General features: G+C 43.1%; 1 protein-coding gene across 1 annotated transcript in view; it reads left to right on the forward strand.

Annotated features, from left to right (window-relative positions):
* The window catches only part of khdrbs2 (KH domain containing, RNA binding, signal transduction associated 2), a gene marked incomplete at its 3' end in the record, with an annotated part of 93,229 nt that overhangs the window by 30,622 nt on the left and 44,666 nt on the right, over positions 1 to 17,941 (forward strand). Inside the window, exon 3 of the mRNA XM_083774883.1 lies at positions 16,836 to 16,952. Within this exon, the coding sequence (XP_083631009.1) occupies positions 16,836 to 16,952 (117 nt within the window). The remainder of the gene's footprint in view (positions 1 to 16,835; positions 16,953 to 17,941) is intronic.

Raw genomic sequence — 17,941 nt, forward strand, 5'->3', positions numbered from 1 at the left:
CTTCAGAGATGGTAATTCTGTCTGAGGGGGCAGGTGTTACAGCCTTCAGTATTTCAGTGCACTTTGAGGAATTGTCCAATGATTCAAATCTGGCGAAAAAGGTGTTTAGGTCATTGGAAAAGACAAGTTCATTTTCGGTCACAATAGGTTTCGTTGGGGTTGACATTCCTGTCATAGATTTCATAGTATCCCATGCCTTTTTGTGATCGTTGGCATTAAATGCATCCTCCAGACGCTGTCTATGTGCCAATTTTGCCTGCCTCATTTTCGTTTTTAACTTTTTATCTGCCAATTTAAGTGCACCAAAATCTTTGTTTATGAAAGCTGTTTTCCTTTCATTTATTAAATTTTTTATATCTTTTGTCACATATGATTTGTTGTTTGGATAGATTTTTTTCTCCTTTGTAGGAACAACCAGCTGTACACAAAAATTAATATAATCGTTTGTAACTGTGGTGATTTCATCTAATGAACCATCAATGAACGTGTCCCAATCAGTCCAGTCCAGGCATGCTGCAAGTTGTTCCTTTTTGTCATCTGTCCATGTCCTGACTACCTTCTTCTCTGGCTTCCCTCTTTTTAATTTGGACTTATAGACTGGGGTCATGCACACAACATTGTGGTCAGAGGTCTCTATCGGTGGGCCAATCTTGGCTACATATGCATTTGGAATGTTTACATAGCACTTGTCCAGAATATTATTTTTCCTTGTCGCATCCTTGACGTATTGTTCAAATCCCGGCAGCACAGTGTCCAGATAACACTGGTTTAAGTCTCCAAGCACGACTGCTGGTGCGTCCGGGTACTGCAGTTGGAGCTCATGCACACAGTCAGCAATGGTCTTTGCTGCTTGTGCAGCTCTTCCTGGCCCTTTTGGGGGCACATAAACAACAAACAGCAGAACGCATCCAAATTCGCGGGGTAGGTAGAAAGGTCTTAACGTCATTTTCCACCACTGCATAAGCTGAACCTTGTGTTGCAGCATGAGTTGACCTGTATACTATGGACACAGCTGCTTTGCCCAAACCCCAGAAGGTTGACAATGAATGAATGAATGAATTAATTAATTAATTAATTAATATTGATGCAAAATAAATTAGTTAGGCAAATACATAATAATGGGACTGGGTGTAAGAGAACAGAAGAAAACAGGCCTGTTTAATACATGTGTTTTACAGTCTGACGGGCTGCTGTGCGCCAATAGCCACTTAATACTAAATTGATTTCTGTCAAACATTCTCTGTAATCTGCTATGACTGATTGTTCATTTCTTCATGCCAAATATGTTTATCAGTCAATAAGGGGTGACTTGCTTTTCGCTGCATACACCAGAGTGCATGTATGCATGCATGCATGCACGGCTGGATATAGTATGGGTGAAGCCGACTGATGAGTTTTATGTTAATCTTTATTTCTGAACCCAACGAAGAAACTAGAAAAAATGACAAAAATACATAATGAATCACCACAAACATGTCATATTTGCAACAAACAAGTCAAACATTCATATCCAACTCCACATCTTAAGTTGCATGTTTTCCATAGACCTTCATTACCAATACAATTAGAATGGATACATAATAAACCACTATATCAAAATGCATTATAAAAGGATAGCAAGAATAAAATACCTCATATCAGTGACAGCACAAGAATGACAAACAATAAAATGATCACCTTTTTCCCCTTCCAGCTAATAAAGTGGCATTTTGATCCAAGATCTGTCCTTCCCTTCAGTCTTGGCCATCCTTTCCTTATGCCATTCCTCGCTCCTCTACACCACTACATGTTTCCATCTGCAGCCTCATGTTGGGCGTCAGCACCACAGGTGAAGTTCATCATTTCAATCAGAGCAATTAGTCCCAAAGTTTGTACAGGAAACTGTCTCTAGGGACAACACATTGTGGCCATACACAGTAAACTATCCAGGCTTTGTGTGTGTGTGTGTGTGTGTGTGTGTGTGTGTGTGTGTGTGTGTGTGTGTGTGTGTGTGTGTGTGTGTGTGTGTGTGTGTGTGTGTGTGTATGCGTGTGTGCGTGTGTATGAACATTGCTGTATAGTAAGAGCTGAGCTATGATTGGTCTACCTTTGTGCGGTACAGAGATAGAGACAGACACACTGTGCTAGACAGCTAGGTCATGCACTTCCGCGCCGTACGCTGTAAAAATATGAGACATTTAAAAGATATTGACCAGGTACTGTACAAGGCTCATAAATCGTATTTTGCCCCATGGGTCCCATAAAATTCAGCTTATCACTCTTCAGTTATTGTGACCTTTGCATAGTGGTATACTGCTGTATTCTCTTCATTATGAAACATTCTATTGTGGTGCAGAGAATTGTAGTGTCCAAAAAGAAAGGCCTAAGGTGTTGTAGTTAGATAAGAGCTGAATGCTGTAGAAGCTTCAGAATTAAGTACTTGTACTGTATACAATACAATCACAGCTGCACAAAGTTGTTTATGATATAGGTACTATACTAGGAGGCTGAAACCTTAGCTGGCTCATTTTACCTGATGGCCCACTTTACCCGAGACCACCCTATACAATATTATCTCTCCGCACTATGTAACAAGTCTCCGACCAAAGGCTATTGATTATGAGCAACAACAGAAAAAAAGAGCATTGTGTCAAGGCTGATATTGACTACCTGTCATTCCTTTTTAGGATGGTGGTTGCTTGTCAGGGGATAGCAAGAGATGAACAGTGACTTGTGAATTCTTTATTTTCTCAACCTAAAAGGCTGTATTACTGCTGTTCTGCCTCCAAATATCCATTGTAATGGTGCTACACAACCTTATTGTGTGTTCAATTAGTATAGTAGTAGTGGACATTCCATAATGATGTATGGCTCTAGAACAGGGGTCGCTGGGTGACCTAAAATGGCACTGTTGAGCATTTATTTGTTTACATATTGCTATTTATATGTTGTATTTGTGTTAATGTGTATTTTCAGACATTTAACCACTTTAGTGGTACTTAGTAAACTTAACTGTTGGCCCGGTATTTAGTCTGCTCTTTTTTCCCTCTACATCAAACCTCTTCGTCGACAATAGCCGATCTACAAGGCAAGGTCACGCTGCCAAGCGTGAGCTTGTAGTGTAGATTGTAGTGTAGATCGGCTATTTTCGGCGAATCTCCCCCTGAATGCTGAGGTTAATGTAAAATATTATAATAAAAGGTTCCGATCACACAAACTTTTAGCGTCCGTAAAAAAATATAATAAAAGGTTTCCGATCACACAAACTTTTAGCGGCCCCCCTGTAGTAACTCTGAGTACCCCATAGGGGTCCCGGACCCCCAGTTGAAGACCACTGCTCTAGAATTAATAGGAAGTATACTCAGGCTCTATGTGATTAGACCATCTGCACCACAGTTCAGTGTACATGAGAATTATTTGGCTTCCCTTCAACATTCTTTGCCATTTAATTCCGCTTTATTATTCACAATGGCATCAGTAGTGTCCACACTCAGTTCAAAACCTAACACTAATCCCTTCATTTTGGGATTCCATGCCTGCAACCAAACATATTTAGAACTATTTGTCAACATGGAAAAGCAGCAAAAGCCTTTTCAATTCAGCCATCTAGTGGTGTATTTGCAGTGGCGTAAAGTAGGCTAGTAAACAAAGTACATATACTCAATACTGTACTTAAGTACAAATTTGAGGAATTTTTACTTTACTGGAGTATTCCCAATTTTCAGTACTTTTACTTTTACTCCACTACATCTTAAAGATAAAATGAATGTTGTACTTTTTACCCCACTACAATTATATGAAAACTTTAGTTTTAGTTACTTTGTAGATTTTGATTATCATTATATAACATACATTTGACATTTGACTAAACGTTGGCTATTTTAAAATAGCCGATCTACACAGCCGCACAGCGTGTCGCATCAACGCATTGTGAGCTTGTAGATCAGCTATTTTCACATTTTATACATACTGAAACGGGACATTATGCACAATGCATACTTTTACTTTTGGTAAGTACATTTTGAGGACAATACTTTTGTACTTTTACTCAAATAAATTTAAGTATGTACTTTTTCCACCACTGCATATTTGTCCCAACAATGGAAAGTTGGTACTTAGATGTACACAGACGGAGAGTCCAGCTAGGTCAGCTAGTCCAGAAGGAGAAGAAATGAATGGCTGATTAGAACGGATCCTCGTTTTACGAGGCTGCCATGATGATATTTGATGTTACGGTGCTGACAGATCAAGGACAGCATATTGTCAACTAGATTACTAGAAGACATGAAAGTATGCAACAAACACAGTTACCCAAAGGATTTATAACCCCTGAAGACATTAACAGTGCCATTCTTTATTCCCATACTTTCCAGATATTACTCATGGTTAACAGCTTCCCTTCAATCAATTTGTTTAGAGCTCAACACTTTCTTTACAGCTGCAAATACAGTAACAACTTTCCTCTTCTACCCCGGATTTGAACCTAGTTCCCTGCAAAAGTTTGTTTTATTTTTTGTATAGCTAATAGAGCCTGCCTGCTTGCTCAGGGGATAAATGTAATCTTGTCAAAATTTGTGTCAGATCCTGTGTCTAGGTGAGACATGACCTACAAGTACAACCACCCCAATTGTATAATAAGTTATATTGTATTAACATTCTCTACCCACATTTTATTAATGAAAAAGTTACAAAGTGCCAATTTAAGCTCTGCATAACTATTCCCTACTGAAGGCTGTGTCAATTAATTTGGATTAAAGCAAAAATAAAATCTCATGGCTGAAAAAGGTTTTTATGGCCAAGTCTCGATTTGTGAAACAGTGTGAAAGGATTCCCTATACACTAGCGCTGTTTCCTCAACAATAATATATACATTTAAGATGTATTAGTAATATTGTTCCTGCTATTTTACATAGGCCTATAGGCCTACTGTAAAATGTTATATGAAATACCCAAAACTATTAGGATTTTACAGAAGATGCTGTTGATTTGAATATATCGATAGTTTCTTAAATCAAAAACATAACAAGAACTACTAGCCTATCTACAAGCTCTCAATGCGACGCATTGAGAGCTTGTAGATCGGCTAGTTTAGCTGTACATTATGCTTCCATAGAAGTATGCTGGCTGAGACCTTTAATCCATGTATGACACATGCCTGCCAACCTCTGCTTGCCCTGATCATGCAGTACCTGCAGGGTTTCCCCAACAGCACAGTTGACTGACCAGGCAGTAACAACCTCAAGATGACCCAGTGCACACTGCATTTCTGGTTAGATTTGAAAAGAAGGAGAAGATACCGTCTAGTGAAACACACAAGCAAGCTTAGCTCTCATATGTTTATATCCATTCGTGGAATAGAGTGCATTGGGTTTGATCTGATTCAATAGAGATTATCAAGACTTTATTGCCATGTCAACAAAGTTGATTGGAATTTGTTTCAGTGCACTAAAAACAGACACACAAAAATACATATTCACATCACATATTCAGACGGTAGAAAAAGATACTAAAGTACAAACATCATATGAGGGGGACCAATAAATAAGAAGAATTGCATTCCTGACGTTACAATTCATGTTGAATAAATAGCAATTCATTGCAGTTCATCGTTTTTACAAAGCAGCTTCACGCTGTAAAGTACGAGTGAGCTTTCAGGAGGCGAACAGCCTCGGGATAAGTGCTATTCTTAAAGCTCTTAAACTCAATGATGAGAAATACTAAAGCAATTCAACCTCATGCCACCAACAGACCACATGCATTTTACCAGTGCACTCACTGCCTACACGGCCACATGTAGAATACCGGTAGTTATTTTTCATGTCAAGGACCCCCAAATTGGTTTATGTATTAGGCTGCAAACCCCCATCTGAAAAGGTTTTGTGCCAGGGACCATCAGAAGAGATGATTTGTGTTAAAACTTCCCAAACATTTTTAAAACATTGCAGATACTGTACAAGCTTGTGACGTGCTGTGAGCTTGTAGATCTGCTCTTTTTGAATAGCCAATATATAGATAAAGCTGTCAAAATGGTTGTGATGCTACTGTATGTTAACTACTTTTGCTGGGGGCCCCCTGGAACCCCCGAAGGACCACTACACTACACGACACTATACAACACAAACATTTCAGATGACTAAAATATGACTAAAACGAAATGGAACAGTAAGGGTCACATTCTAGGGGCCCATTCTGTGTAGTGTCTGAGGCTCTCTGAGGACTCACCTCTGGGATGAGGAGGAATACGTGAGTCTGGAGGAGAGATTTGTCGGGTGAAAACCACCTGCAAGTCAAAAAGGAGCAGGTCGTTGACCTCCAACACAACTAGTCCACTCTGTTTAGCATCCAGGAAGATAATAATCTCCTATAATGTACATGAGCTAGGGCATAGCGCAGCCCGTTGGGGGATCTGAACAACAAAGCTCAAACTGGGACACACTTGAAAAGCACTGTTTCCCCAACAGGGGACCATTTTTATGGGTCACGACTGGAGTGAAAATCCCATTTTCTTTTGTACATTTCAAAAAAAATATATCATTTATTTCAAAAGATAACTATTTTTCAAGAATATAGAAAATAAAATAAAATAAATATAGGCTAAGGAGTAGTGAAAATATCTGATCTGCAAGCTCGCAATATGCGGCGAAAAGCGACGCGTTGCGTGCTTGTATATCTGCTATTTTTACTAGTTTGGCTCCCGGGCATACGTTTAATCTCTCTTTTGGGTCTCGACCTGAAAAGTTTGAGAACCATGCTCTAACAGTCCTTAGAGACCAGGCCACTGCTCTGTGCCAGTGTGTCCTCCAGAGATAACATTGGGCAGAGGACGCCAGAAGGAACACGTTTGTCTCTTTGGGCTGAGGCGCTGAGCGAGCGCAGACGTGTAAAATGTGTTGTTGACAGAGGATGGGCTTCACACTGAGCTCTGTGGTGTGTCAGTAAATCCTGTGGGATTATCAAAGACCCCCGCCAACCACCTCAACCATGGGCTGTTTCAGCTGCTACTGTCTGCTAGCATACGGTACGGTACGGCAGCCTCAAGGCTCGGAGCAGCATGGCTCCACTGGACAGCTTTCTCCGCCAAGCAACCAGGTGTATTAACAATTGCACGCACGCACGCGCGCATGTGTGTGTGTACGTGTTTCTAAAAGAAAACATCTAAAAGGTTAAGCAGTACAATCTGAGTGTGTTTGTTGGGGGGGTCTCCCTGTCTCTTATTAAAGAGAACATAATACATTTTCAGGTGGGTTACACTTTTCATCCAATCAGGACAGAGAACCTGACAAAATCAATTATTTGTTTAGTCACTTCAATCCTGTATATGCTGTATGAGTTCCTTTTTCCCGCTATCGAATGATGGATCTTGCGCAAAGATTTCACTCGATTGAATTTTGACATAAGAATACAAAGAAAAGTGATCTAAAAAGGTTACAAAGGCATTTTTTCATACATGTATACACTTAGTCTGTGTGTTTCGTTTCTCAACATGTTTCTTCTGTGCATCGAGTAACCAAGGTGCATTAGCACCACTATGTCCCAACGTCCGCATGCTTATCTGTGTTTAGACCATAGGAGGCACATTGCCAACACCACATTTAACACCGAACCATGCCTCTTCATAATGCACAAATAGCCCACCACAGAGCTTCAAAGTGGTTCCCGGCGTTCATTAGCAGAGCGCTCTCCTTCTGTACGGCCCAGAGAGGGCTTCGTCGCTGCAGCCACAGCGGCCATCTGCTCTGCAGCTTCCCTGCCAGCGGTAGGATATTCCTGTCAGAGCAGCTCCTGTGAAGTATAGACAGCCACAGGCCTGCTGTATGCCTTCTTCAGTTAGGGGCAAGGACAGGGCTGTGCGTTTGATGAATTCCTGTTCTGTTCTTTAGCTACATAGAAGTGTCTATTTGTATGTCTCTAAATGTTTTGATGAATTGAACAATGTGGACCCTGTTGTAAACAAGTGTAATGCTTAATTGGGTCGTCCACTCACAGTTAACAGTCTTTGTATTGAGTTTGTGCTTAAAATGTACTGTAAATTCTACAAACTGTTAATAAATATTTCAATCAATCAATCAATTGTAATGCTGGGTTAAACCCAAACCATATGTTCAGTGTTGGAAAAGTTACTCAAAAACTGTAACTATTACAGTTACTTAAACATACTGTGTATATATATATATTATTACTTTACATATGACTCCCTTCCAAAAGTAACTAGTTACTTATTACGTTACGTTATAAATAGTAACATATTAGTAATATTACTCAAATTGTAAAGTAATTCGTTACTGGGGAAAAAAGTTATAATATTACTTTAAGTAATACATTAATTTAGTTACTTTCCAACACTGCCCATGTGTGCTTCTTAAACTTTAAGAAGATCAAGTCTTGCGATGCGTGTTTGTGTTTTCCTCAACTCACCGATCTAACAACGGCATGTACCGAACAAACTAGCAGACACGCAGCAGTGTTAGGAGAGTAGTAAGGCAAAAATGTATACACTCCTTCTGCAACAGCCAGTGAATCTGAGACCACAGCACTCTTAAAAGCCAAGGTATAACACTTTTCAACCTCTCTTCATATAATTGGTCCTCACTAATGTTCATGATAAATTACCACAATTGCTATACTCAATCTGTGTCTCATAGGAGGGCTGTGGGCAGTAGTAGACAGAGAGAGAGGAGTGTGTGTGTGTGTGTGTGTGTGTGTGTGTGTGTGTGTGTGTGTGTGTGTGTGTGTGTGTCAATTTAATAAAGGTGTAGACGATCAGAAATCAGCAGAGAGTGATCGTCGTTTGCGCAACTCTATGCCGAATTGAAGTGGACTCAGTCCCAGCCTTTTTTTTCTCCCTGGAAATAAAAACGTCTGTGTTTCCGAGGCTAGCAGTTCAGAAACCCATCCACCAGTGACATCATTGTTAGGCAGATTTTTTTCAAAAAATATTTCGATTTTTATTATCGTGAGATCGATGGCTGCCATGAACGCATTGCAACTTTTCAAGGAATAGAAAGCCTGCAGTTTATATTGGCTTGGATGATGTCACTGGTGGACAGGTTTCTGAACTGCCCACAGCCCTCCTATGAGACACAGACCGAGTAGAACAAAATTGTGGCATTTTATCATGAACATTAGTGAGGACCAATATATATATATATATATATATATATATATATGAAAAGTGCTGAAGTGGTCCTTTAAGGTGAGAGGTGAGATTTAAATGTTTCAATGTTGGACGTCTGAGTTTATTATGGGAGGGTAGCTCATTCCATCAGTTGGAGGCTATACTAAAAAGGCTCGTGACCTCTGGTTTTTAAACGGGTCTTTCGGACAAGTTTTAGCTGATCAGCGGACCACAATGCCTTTGAAGGAGTATACAGTACAGGTAGACATGTAAAAGGTCAGACTGAGGCTTCAAACCATTCAATGATCTAAAACCATGCAATAAAATGATGTGGTCATGCTTGCGGGTTTCAATTAAAAGACATGCCACAACATTTTGGACTAACTGAAAGTGTGAAAAAAGGCCTAGGTTAATGCCAGCATAAAGTGCATTACAGTAGTCCAAACATGAGAGATGAAAGCATGAATCACTCGCTCAAATCACTCATTTAACTCAGATGATCGACTTATGTGGTACAGTGTGTGGTACTATACAAACCTTTTATTTTATTAGCATGTATAAAATATACTGTATAATATACTTTTCACTGAATGAATAGCTATACGCTGAGTGGGAAAGGGTTGTCAAAGCCCCGAAGCAAGTAGTTTGTTATCTGGATCTCTAAGGTTTTAGAAAATAGACGATCCACAGCTTGCGTTGTGAGCTTATTGTAGTAGTGAGGCTACTGATTCGGCTATGGGACACAGTTACTTTCCCATTGAGAAGGAACTGGTTATTATTCACTCCCTCTTGGCCTGACCACTGGTGCATTCCCAGGAACATGATAGGTTTATGTCTACATTATGTTCTTTCATACTGTATAGTTCTCTAATCTCTATACCACATGGATGACCGGAGCACCAGTGCACAGGGTATTGTTCAACACAGACAGAGGACCGCATAAACTATACTGTGCCACGAATAAGAAACCTATTCTCCTCTGTAATGTGCTGTATTGGGAACAATTATTTTTGATTTATTATGCGTTTTTCCCTCCCTCACTCGAGATACTGTGAACAGAATGCAAGACTATAATATTGTTGACCCAACAATCAATCCTTTTCATTAACCTCTTCTCCAAATATATTTTATTTTCCATTCTGCGGTTGTGATTACAGAAAGTAAGACAAAGGGAAATTGCTCTTCATATTCCCTTCATTAAGTAATGCATTTTACAAAAGGCATTTATGTCAGGTATTAAAGGGACACTTCACCCTTTTTTTCAAAAAAATATATGTTAATGACATTTAGGAGCTTTAGAACACTTTCCTGGGGGTCTTTATGTGTGTAATATGTGGTTTTAGATATTTTAGATTGTAGCGGTGAGCCCAGTGTCTCTGATGTCATGGACACTGGGATCACTTACTTCCTGGACTACATCAAGGACTGTCTAAAGAGGACAAGAAGCGAAGACCGTAAGGGCACCGCCATGTTGCTCACATGGTGCTCCATGGAAGGAAAGAAACATGCGCAGTTGAGACCAAGGAAGCTGAACGAGGAAGTGATGGCTGCATAAAGCCCATTGCGCATGTTTCTTTCCTTCCATGGAGCACCATGTGAGCAACATGGCGGCACCCTTACGGTCTCCGCATCCCGTCCTCTTTAGACAGTCCTTGGACTACATGTGGTCTCAGTAAGATAGACCTCCCCTATCCACAAGGAGGAGCAGTGCACCAAAGTATTATGGGAATTGTCCAGGAAGGAAGTGAGCCCAGTGTCCATGACATCAGAGACACTGGGCTCACTGCTACAATCTAAAATATCTAAAACCACATATTATTACACACATAAAGACCCCCAGGAAAGTGTTCTAAAGCTTCTAAACGTCATTAACATATATTTTTTAGCAAAAAGGGTGAAGTGTCCCTTTAACAATACAATATAGACCAGAGATGGGCAGCCGTTTTATTTTCCTATAGGCTGCTAATTAGAATAATAGAATAATACAAACATATAATAAGTATGTTTGTAAAGAAGACAGCTTCTCAGTTATCAAAAGGTGACAACACAATACCACAGAATGTAACATGCAGTCTTGATCATGCAGAAAGGAATCACATGGATCACTTGATCCTGCAGAAAGGAATCACATGGAATCCAATTTCACATCTGTTGCTGTAGAATGCAGACCTTTTTGGTGGATTTGCATTGCTAAGATACAGCTTATTGTGTCCAAGTTTATTTCCTGTATAGCTCACTGATATCCACAAACACTGCAACAGGTAATAAACATGGACCCATTTATAATCTTTATGTAGTCAGGTGTGAAAAGGTCTATTGCAGCCAGGAAAAACTCTTCTGTGGCCATGACTCTCACCCTTAAGTGTGAGAGCTGGCACTGGGAACCCGCTGCCAGTCCGTTAAAGTCAGGCTTGGTTGCAATTCTCAAATAGGCATGGCATGTAGGCCTACTGTAAATAATGTGGAAACGTTTAAAATCTTCTTTCATGAATGTGCCTTTACAGTTTTCTGTTATTGTGGGGAAATCTTTGGATGAAAATAGTCTGCAATTTTCAGCGAAAAACCTTCCCCACATGCTGCATGGGGTTAAGTGGTTAAGACCTGAGGCCGATTGTAAAAAATAAAGAAAAACTCATGTGCTCAAGACGTTTTCATGTGAAGGACAAAAATAGCAGATCTTTATTGAATTGAAAAACCTAGGTTAAAATTGATTTTCTAATTTTTATTTTATTTTACAAAGGACGAAAAATAAGGGCATTTTGTCTACCATTTCAGTTAGTTTTTAGTTAGTTTTGTAAACATTAGGTTACTTACAAGGTAACCATGGTTATTTACGTGAAATGAGCGAAGTAATTCACTGTGGGAACACGCCTTCCAGGCGTGAGACAACAGAACAACTATAAACTCCCATATAATGATATTAGATGTGTTTATGCCGCGTGACGTCATCGCGCCCAGGCTCCGCCTGAGGGTATGTGTGGCGCGGTGATGCCCTTTTGAAACCAACGTGGCATGCCGTGATGGCTGCTAGGTTGAGTTTCACCGATGCAAAGGATTTTCCCTCATCTAGGAAGCTCTGCAGGAAGGTTAGGATGACTGCTAGAGGGGCCTGGTAAGGGACTATGTTACCAGGTCTCCTAGAGCACCAGCGATGTCGTACTTGTCTCTTGACTTGTCGCTATGACATTGGGGGGCAGGTCGTTGGCGTCCAGGTTTAACCTCTCACGGGCCAGGCCCAAAGGTCTAGCTCGTGCGGTCGGGGATGGAAAATCTCGTTCCCCGCCTGCGTGATCATGTCCGCTCGTAGTGGGAGCTGCCACGGTGTGTCGTAGAGGAGAGGAGTCAGTTCCGACCTTCATGAGCCCCAAGCCGGGGCTATGAGGATCACTCTCAGACCCTGAGTCCTCACTCTCTCCAGAGTGGGACGAATCAGAGACAGGGGGGGAAAGGCATACAGTAGGCCTCGTGGCCAGCTGTGTGCCAGAGCATCCAAGCCCAGGGTCCAGTTCCCTTGGATCGAGAAGTACAGTCTGCACTTCGCGTTGTCCTCTGCGGCGAACAGGTCCACCATGGGGGCCCGAACACAGCTGGGCGGTCACCTCGGGATGTAGAGACCATTCCGAGTAGCGAACCGGGCCCCTGGATAGCAGGTCTGCTCCTGTGTTCAGGAGTCCCGGGATGTGGCAGGCTTTGATCGAGAGGACGTGTGCATCGCAGCACAAGATCAGCCTGTGTGCTAGTGAGTGCAGCAGTGGGGATCTGAGTCCTCCCTGCCTGTTTATGTAGCACATAGTCGTCCTCACCAGGACGTGGCAACCGAAGAACCGCGTTTTTTTACATTCTTTATTTGAACAAAAACAGGCATTGTATGCATTGTAACAACAACATTGGGAGAAATAAGTGCAGCTGGAAGGACGGTCGTCGCAGTCCGGTCTGTGTCTCTCATGGGTGGTCGTGGGGTGAGACCCTGGGCCACTACCTCCAGACTTGGTCCCGGAACGTGGGCGGGTGGGAAGAGGACTTCTTGCCTCCCCCCCGAGGCCAGGCCTGGCCTGCTATTTGCCACCCCTGGGTTTCTGACCTCTGCCTGCTCCTTGTTTAGGGGCAGGTGGACGTGGGGAGGCGGGGCGGCGGGTGTCTTCCTTCCTGGGACTGGGAGCCCTGTCTCTCACGGCTGGCAGAGGAGGTCCTGTTGGAGGATGCGGCACGACCGCCCTCCTGGCCGGCGCGGCCTCTCCAGGCCCCGCGGTTGCTGGACCTACCTCGCTCGTTGTCGCTGTCAGCCATGGCCTCGTCGACAACACGATACTGGCCGAGATCCTGGTAGGGAGGAAGAGCATCTAAAGGGTCTTCCATGCGGTCGTCCCAGTCCCTACGGCTAAGAGGTGGCCATGGGACAGCATCATCATAATCTGCAGAGGCTCCATTAGGAGCTACAGCTGCAGAGACTGGGGCTCTGGAAGCGGAGGCGCTGGGCGCTCATGGGTGCTTATAAAGCCCCTATCATCTACGTACCCTTCTGGAGCTCTTCTAGCTCTAGCTGCGTGGTGGGAGCTTCCTTGGCCCCTTTCCAGATCCTCATTAAGCCATGGCTCCTGGCAGAGAGCAGGCCTGGGGCCTCCACGTGGCGCATAGTCTTCATCACGTTCGTTGTTGTAACGAGGAAGGCCTATTGCATCTCTTACTCTCGTCAGACGGTGAGTCTTTGAGGCCTCTCAGAGCATGGTTGAAACCCAGGCACTGTGTGCAGCGGTGGTGGCCGTCCAATCCCGACATAAGGTTCCCGCAGCCCGCATTGCTACAACGCTTCTGCGGGACCGAAGGAATCCCGCGGCGGTTGCGTCTAGCTGCTATTTTTTTTGTAAAAATAGTGAAGTGACGGTAGAAGTTATGAGCTTCTGTCGCTGTGGTAGATAGAAGAGAAAACTTATCCGTAGAGAATTTTTGGCTCAGTTGAGTTGTAATAGTGCTTGTTGTCTTCATGCAGAAGAAAGAGCGAATGAGCGGGAGGCTTCACCGCGCCACACATACCCTCAGGCGGAGCCTGGGCGCGATGACGTCACGCGGCATAAACCCATCTAATATCATTATATGGGAGTTTATAGTTGTTCTGTTGTCTCACGCCTGGAAGGCGTGTTCCCACAGTGAATTACTGAGCGAATTAAACTTAAAATAACACAATACATGAGTTCAGTTAGTTGTTGTTGATTTTATTCTTGTTTAAAAAAAAAAAATCAAATTGTTTGTGGTTTGTCCAAAAATGTATGTGCAGGTTCCCTTCCTTCGCTCTCGCTACACAGTTATATTGTTACAGATCAGACAAATGCATTTCCCATTCGCCATGAGGAAATACTGTTATGACCAAGCGGGGTTGCTGACTCCCAGGATAAATCCATGACATGTCTTTGTTGGTTGTAAAGTGTCTTGAGACAACTTGTTGTGATTTGACACTAATAAAATTGAATTGAATTGAATTGAATTGAATGTGCCTTCAACAGGGAACTCTTTTATTTCTGGCCTAGTACACACACAAATTGGCTCCAAAAACAAGCTAAGAAGAAGGGCATCGCCTCCCCTAACCTCATCATCACCCTAGCCTCGGTCCCAGCCTTACTCATCTGCAAAGAGAAAAGCCTGGTCACAATATAAGGCAGAGGCGGGGCATGGTGGCACAGTTGGTAGTGCTGTCGCCTCACAGCTAGAAGGTCCTGGGTTTGATTCCCGCTCGGGACGCTGTGGGTGCTGGCGGCGTGTTTCCTCCTCCGCGTCATCAGTGCCCAAAAAGGGCCTTTCTGTGTGGAGTTTGCATGTTCTCCCCGAGTCCCCTAGGGTAGGTACCCTCACAAAAAACATGCAGTGATCCTGGTCACTAAACTGCCTCCCCCTGCACAGCCGGGGCGCCTGATGGAGGGGAAAGGAACTGGTTGGAATAACGTGTTCCTTCCACACGCTACGTCCAACCAGGGAAACTCCCCCGTCAGGTGTAAAGGAGCAACTTGGACACTCAGGCATGAAGGAAGCATGAGTTCAAGTCCGTTGCTCTCCCCTTGTCCCCCATATATGGGAAATATATTAAAAAAAACAATATAAGGCAGAGATTGCATAGACGGAAGTGTCGGTCTGGAATATCCGTCAGATGGATTTCCACCGGATACGATATTTTTCGACCAATCACAACACTCCCGCTACTTCCGCCAAATTCCATGCACTCTACACTTAGAGTATATATGAATAGAGACGGCACCCGAGTTCTCCTCCCATCCACTTGCATTAAGTTGCTCTAAAGCGCATGAGGCGATTTCACTCCTACTTCCGAGTAGGAACAGAGTGCATTCTGGGATGGATTGGGCCCAAACACATGAACACGCTGCCGTTGACTATCATTGCACGCGTTCACGTGCGTTCACGTATGAAACGGCGTTCATGTGTCATCGTGAACGTGCACAATGATAGTCAACGGACCAGCGCGTTCATGTGTTTCGGCCACTATGTCCATTTCGCCTTAGGATTTCCTCCGGGTGCCGTCTCTATTCATATATACTGTAAGAAATTAGAAATCTCGATTGTGCCGTTTCTCGGCACCACCTTGGGCTTGGTTTACACCTGACAGGGGGAGTTTCCCTGGTTGGATGTAGCGCGTGGAAGGAACACGTTATTCCAACCAGTTCCTTTCCCCTCCATCAGGCGCCCCAGCTGGCCAGGGGGAGGCAGTTTAGTGACCAGGATTACTGCATGTTTTTTGTGAGGGTACCTACCCTAGGGGACACGGGGAGAACATGCAAACTCCACACAGAAAGGCCCTTTCGCCAACCCCGCCTTCGGGTATGGGCACTGATGACGCGGAGGAGGAAACACGCCGCCAGCACCCACAGCGTCCCGAGCGGGAATCGAACCCAGGACCTTCTAGCTGCCTGGGCTTGGTTGCCTGCGGAACCATTGCGGCTCGAGAATCCACCATTCCTGAAGTGCCTGGTGCTGGGAACAGGGGCTGGACCTGGTGAGAGCAGGAGCTGACCTGGTGAGACGTAGGAGGGGCCCAGACAGGAGTCAACCCACAGAGCCTAGTCCTTCCACTCGCCGGAATAGTGCCTCTCAGTCCCGGCAGAGCAGTTCAGGAGGAACGGATTGTGTGGCCCTGATTTTTCCCTAATGGGACTGATCGAGGGTAGCTACTGGGACGTAAGTCGGGGCTTGATCACCCTGGCTGGGTCACCTGAGTGAGGGTATGATGTTGGGAGACCCGAAACCCAGATGACCTTGGGATACATCACTGAGGATACGTCCCAGGTGCATCCATGCAATGTATTTTTGTTTTAGTTTTCAGGAAATTATATTTTGAAAACAAAGCAATACTGACTCATCAGAGTTGGTGTTGTGACTTTATATATTGTCAATTACTTGCATGAGAGGGGGAGAGGTGGTGGAGTTATTTGCTTTAGCAGACAGTTTGAGGGTCCAATAGAGTCATAAGGTTTTATCCAAATGTATTTTATTACTTTCCAGTGGTTCAATATTTTCAAAACAAGTAAAGGGTGTTTAATAGTACTGATTTATGGAGAAAGAAACCTCAAAGAGTTAGGAGGTTTCCTCCCGACAACAACGATAAATTCTTTTTAAAAGAAAATTGGTTTGTGACCCACAAATGGGTCCCGACCCACTGTTTGGGAAAAGGTGATCTTCTAGAGAGGGTTTAAGTGGTTAATTAGATTTCAATCATCCTTTTCTATTTCCTCTGTTTCAGTTCAATTTTGTGGGGAAGCTGCTGGGACCACGGGGAAATTCCATGAAAAGATTACAAGAAGAAACAGGAGCAAAGATGTCCATCCTTGGTAAAGGTTCAATGAGGGATAAAGGCAAGGTAATTAAAAATTTGAGCTTTTTATTGCTTCACGTACCGGTAATTCACTTATACTGTACAGTAGACCTATAGTTAAGTGCCTTAGAAATATCCATAGCAGTGCTCACTGTTCATACAACTAAAGTATCCCAACTGTACATGTGAAATATGTACACTATATCGAGAAAGTCAACTAACGTAGATACAGAGTGTATGGAATTAATAGTATTTTGACAGTTAAATCAAACATCAGAGAAAAAGACAACTACAGAACAGCATGCAATTAACACTAGCACACATAGCCAGTACATAGCAAGTTCTCTGATATGTACTCTCTGTGAAAGTTATGGTTGTTAAGTCTGTGGGTTTTTATAAATATTTTACCAATGAAAAGTCTTTTGACTAAGCTCGTGACTAATAATAACTACATTAAATCTGTTGGAAGTTCATATTCCAATTTGAACCCTGCGGGGTTGGCCTGAAAAAGTGACCGTTTTACATAGAAGGTTTCCACTGACACATCGTCGTTATCCTGACGACAGACTTGTTGGTCCCCTCGACGCGAGAGTCTTATCCATGTGTATACACAGTGTAAGTGCTGGATCTGAGAGCTTAGCCAAGGCCATGACAGGCCTCAGTGCTCTTCGGTCATAGAGTTACACTACTGAAGGTAACATACTGTATACCAGGATATGACAATAGACTTGCTCATCTTGCTGTAACAAACAAAACCTCCTTCGTTAACGTGGAGCTGCGCACTTACATGTACGTTTCAATGGTGGTGGACTGGTGGTGCATGCGTCTTTAAAGCTGCTATCCGGGACTTAGTTTAATGAAAATAAAAACTGTATTCCAAACTGTATGGCAGAGTATGTTAATGCAACATAAGTAACACATCTGCAATGTTTGCAGGGTGGTCTCCCTAAACTCTTCCATTGAGATATTCTGATCCTAGTGTCAGGTAGGACACTAGGTTGGTTGGCTGGTTGACAAGTACTGTAGCTCTGCCT

This window comes from Protomyctophum parallelum (assembly GCF_964188405.1).
Source record: "Protomyctophum parallelum genome assembly, chromosome: 10".
Lineage (NCBI taxonomy): Eukaryota > Metazoa > Chordata > Actinopteri > Myctophiformes > Myctophidae > Protomyctophum > Protomyctophum parallelum.